The sequence below is a fragment of the Nicotiana attenuata genome, unplaced genomic scaffold (genome assembly GCF_001879085.1).
Source record: "Nicotiana attenuata strain UT unplaced genomic scaffold, NIATTr2, whole genome shotgun sequence".
NCBI classification, from domain to species: domain Eukaryota; kingdom Viridiplantae; phylum Streptophyta; class Magnoliopsida; order Solanales; family Solanaceae; genus Nicotiana; species Nicotiana attenuata.
The window spans coordinates 110,361-114,735 of NW_017670828.1; the positions used below are offsets into that span (position 1 = coordinate 110,361).

The 4,375-nt window shown below is 33.8% G+C and overlaps 1 protein-coding gene across 1 annotated transcript; it reads left to right on the plus strand.

Annotated features, from left to right (window-relative positions):
- Nucleotides 1–1,274: 1,274 nt before the first annotated feature.
- On the plus strand, nt 1,275–4,375 carry LOC109243720 (homeobox-leucine zipper protein ATHB-40-like). Its single transcript, XM_019410701.1, has 3 exons — nt 1,275–1,549; nt 2,155–2,459; nt 3,926–4,375. Exons 1-3 carry the CDS (start codon nt 1,450–1,452, stop codon nt 4,175–4,177), a joined length of 657 nt encoding a protein of 218 aa, XP_019266246.1. The 5' UTR covers nt 1,275–1,449; the 3' UTR covers nt 4,178–4,375.

Below are 4,375 nucleotides of genomic sequence, written 5' to 3' on the forward strand. Positions count from 1 at the left end.
GGGGGGGGGGGGTGTTGAGGAAATGGCTTTTTGTTCTTCTATTTCCTCGTACTTCCTTTTTTCTTATTATTTGGAATAAAAAATTCACACGCCATTGTCTCATTGGTTGTTTTGCTAGGTCGGCCGCGTGTAAAATGCACGCGTTTCATATTTTGAATGTGTCAGCTAAATGTGTCTAATTGGTACACTTTTAAAGGAGTTTAGGTGTTCAAAAGGTATTAGCCCGAGTTTAAGTGTCTAAATAAAAAATGGTGCCAACTTTAAGTGTCTCCATATGTATTCTGCCTATATTCAAAGTCCAAGATATTCATTCTGTTTCATCTTAACCATGTTTGATTAGACACAAAATTCAAGAAAGAAGTTAGAAAATCTTAAAACTTATGATCAACACAAAGTATGATATTTTTATGACTATAAATCATGACATCAGGAGTAAATGAAAAACTTAGGGATCATTCAGTATGATGGATAAGTAAAAATAATCTTGGAATAAAAATTTAGTGCTGCCTTATCACTCTTCCTGAGATAAGTTATTTCGGGATTAAAAGTAGTACCGAAATAATTTATACCTACCAGAGGGTGGAATAGTAATACCAAGATAAGTTATCCCAGGATAAAGCAGTAAATTTGAAAATCTCAGGATTAATACAACATATCAAACGGTCAATAAGAAATAATACTAGGTTAACTAATCCAAATGTAACTAATTCTAATATAACTGATCCCAACATAACTTCTTCAAACCAAAGAACCCCTTAAAGTTAAAGTATTTTAAAATATAAAAAAAATTATTATTCTTTTAAACGGACTAAAAAAGAAAAATGTGTTTGCATAAAATTTAAAAGGAAGTACTAGTAAATATGTCTATATTGGGTTTGTAAAATACACACGCCCTGATCTGTCATAGCTAACGAAAAAAATAGTGGTCTAGTGGTTGGAATTGATCCCTAAATCCGACACAATAGATGGTGTTTGAGAAAGATAAGAAACCCCATATTTATAACTAAGATAAAGCCAAAGCTAGCAAAAGCTTGCTTGCTACCATAATAAACCTAGTCAAGTTTCACCATATCAGTCAAAAAAGCCATTCTATGAAATTTCCAATCAAATTCCCTAATTTAACAAATTTTATCTCATGGTTATTGCTTGAGTATGTAGGATACTCAAACCATTAGAGATGATGGCAATCTTGGTAATTGTCAGTAAAAGTAAGGTTCATTTGAAAGGGCTACCTTTATAAATAAAGCTATATATAGGAGGTACTCTCCAAAGTCTTAAGCTAACAACTCCTTAGCCTTCACTGCAGCTTTATAAGTAATTTAATTAAAAGTCCTCACTGCTATCTTTCTCCCTATAGCATTATCAAGTTTTATTCATTTCTGCACCAGAAATTAAGCAAAAGCAACAAGAACAAGAGAAACAGGCAGGCGAAAGAAGGAAAGAAACCTAATGATAATGAGTAGCAGCATGAATCTTCAGGTGGATGATCAAATGGTACTCATTTCTCAGTACTATCCTGGTATCTACACTCAAGAGTTACCAGAACAAGGTTAGTACAATGACTTTGCTTTTATATACTATAGTATAAAGCTTAACCTATATACACTGTCAGTGTAAAAGAACTTTTACTTTACTGTATCAGTGTAACTTAACATGTTATAGTCGTAGGCAGGGGCGGATTTAGGGGGGCGCAAGAACACCTTTCGCCGAAAAATTACACTGTATATATAAGACAAAATCTGTTTTTTACCTCTATATATTAAGTTTTGAACACCCTTAACACAATCCAAAAGTATAGTTTAGTGGTCAAGGGTGTTCAAAATTTACATAAGATCATGAGTTCAATTCCCACTAGCTACAAATTTTTTTTTGAACCCCCTTCGTGAAGATCCTGGCTCCGCCACTGGTCGTAGGTTGTCTGCTTTATTTTTCCTTCAAGTCACTATAGTCCCATTTATTATGTGAATTTAATTAGTTACTTATCGTGTCACGGGTTCGAACCGTGGAAACAGCCTCTTGCAGAAATGCAGGTAAGGCTGCGTACGATAGACCCTTGTGGTCCGGCCCTTCCTCGGACCCCGCGCATTAGCGGGAGCTCAGTGCTTACGTCCGGTGCTTTAATTAAAGAGATGGATGTTTTGGTGTGTTTATTAGGAGAGGTGAAACCACGGAGGAGAAGAAAGAAGAACAAAGGAGAATCAAGTTGGATTATGAGGAAAAGAAAGCTTAGTGAAGAACAAGTAAATCTGCTTGAACAGAGCTTTGGCAACGAACACAAACTGGAATCTGAGAGGAAAGACAAACTTGCCTCTGAGCTGGGGCTTGATCCTAGGCAAGTTGCTGTCTGGTTTCAGAACAGAAGGGCTAGATGGAAGAGCAAGAAGTTGGAGGAGGAATACACTAAGTTGAAGACTGAACATGACACTAACATTGTAGATAAATGCCGTCTTGAAAATGAGGTTCGATTCGTCTCTTTCTTGAATTTAAGTTCTATGCACTGATAGTGTAATCTTTTTTAGTGAAACTAACTACTTAAAAAAATAAATCAAACATTTTATTTCACTATAACAGGTTAAATATACTCCTTATGTGAAAAAGAAAATTCGAGTATAATCTATGTAAGTTAAAAACAGCTCCCACTTAGGGGAAAATGAATATCATCTTTGTAAATGAAATAAAAAAACTCATTTGTATCCATAATAATAAGTTATATGAACAGTGTTCTTTATCTTGGTTTTGCGGTTTCAAATTAAATATGCAGAATAATTACGGATGGGTCCTTTTCTCCTTCTCCTTTGCTTGTTCCTTTATTTATGTGGTCCTGAATATTTTCCAATGATTTCATATTATATTATGGCATTTTACTGAATACAAAGTTATATACTATTAGAGTTTGATTCATACATTATATTAGTGACCGTGGAAGAAAAAATATATTCAAGTAATTGATAAAAGTTAGTTTGATAAGAAAAAATAAAAAAGAAGTCTAAAAGTTGATTAATATTTTAATACTTATTAGAAATCTTAATTAGCAGTTGTTAAAGTTGTGAGAAACGAAATGATGTCAAATAAATTGGAAATCTCGGAAATGCAAGAAGCAAAATGTACTTGAGAAATCCGACCTATGTGTCCAAAAAAAGATAGTAACAAAATAAAAATAGACATGCCATGTATTGACAAGAATGGACTGTAAGCGTAAAAAAGGCCAAAGGTGAGTTGCATGTGGATAGAAGAATTGAAGATTGAGAAATGAGTTAAGACGTTTAACCAATAAACCAATGAAATATCGACAAAAAAAGAAAGAAATTTGGAGACTGCCACCTCCAATTAACACTCCTCCGTACACCATAATTGTTTAAGGTGGCTTAGTACAGACCCTCACATGCCAATATGCCTTTTCTTTACACTTGGACGTGCCACATTATTTTGTACATAAGTTAGAGGAAATATAAAGTGACTTAATTTCAATATATTATACAATAAAAACACCTAAAATATAATTACAAGTAACAGCTTATAAAAAAAATAGCCGGTACACTAAGCTCTTGCTATGCGCGGTGTCCGAGGAAGAGTCAGACCACAAGGGTCTATTGTACACAACCTTACCCTGCATTTCTGCAAGAGGCTGTTTCCACGACTTGAACTCGTGACTTCCTGGTCACAATTACAAGTAACTGTCTAGAATAAATTGAAATAGCTTAACAAATAAAGCGGAAAATATGCTACAACAGGTAAAATTACATTTATCCTGTTAAAAAATTTACAATATCAGTATATACATTGATTTTAACATTAGTGCCAATCATAGTTAACTTATTTACTATGACAGTAGAAACTTCGTCATAATCAACTGAAATTTAACTAAGGAAAAATATTTTTAAAAAAAGGGGGCAGCTAGCTGAGTCATACAGAATTTTTGGTGCAGGTTTTGAAGCTGAAGGAACAATTATCTGAAGCAGAGAATGAGATACAAAGGCTGCTGATGGAGAGATGTGATGGGGTTAATTCAAGCAATAGTCCAACTACTTCATCACTCTCAATGGAAGCAGCCAATATGGAAACTCCTTTTCTTGGGGATTTTGGAATGGAAGGATTTGATAATACATTTTATGTCCCACAAAACACTTACTCTCAGGGATTGGAATGGGTTAATTTATACATGCCATATGATATGTGATTAATTTTCAACTTTAGAATTAAGCCCCAAAATACTGTATATTATATGTAGATAGGACCTAACTAATGTATGTACATCAATCTTTAATTAGTTTTCTCCTTGCTTTACTAGTGCACTAGTGTTAATTAGTGTTTTAACTACCTAGCTAGCAATTAGTAGCAAGATGGATATATATAAGACTTGGTTTTTGACTTAGTA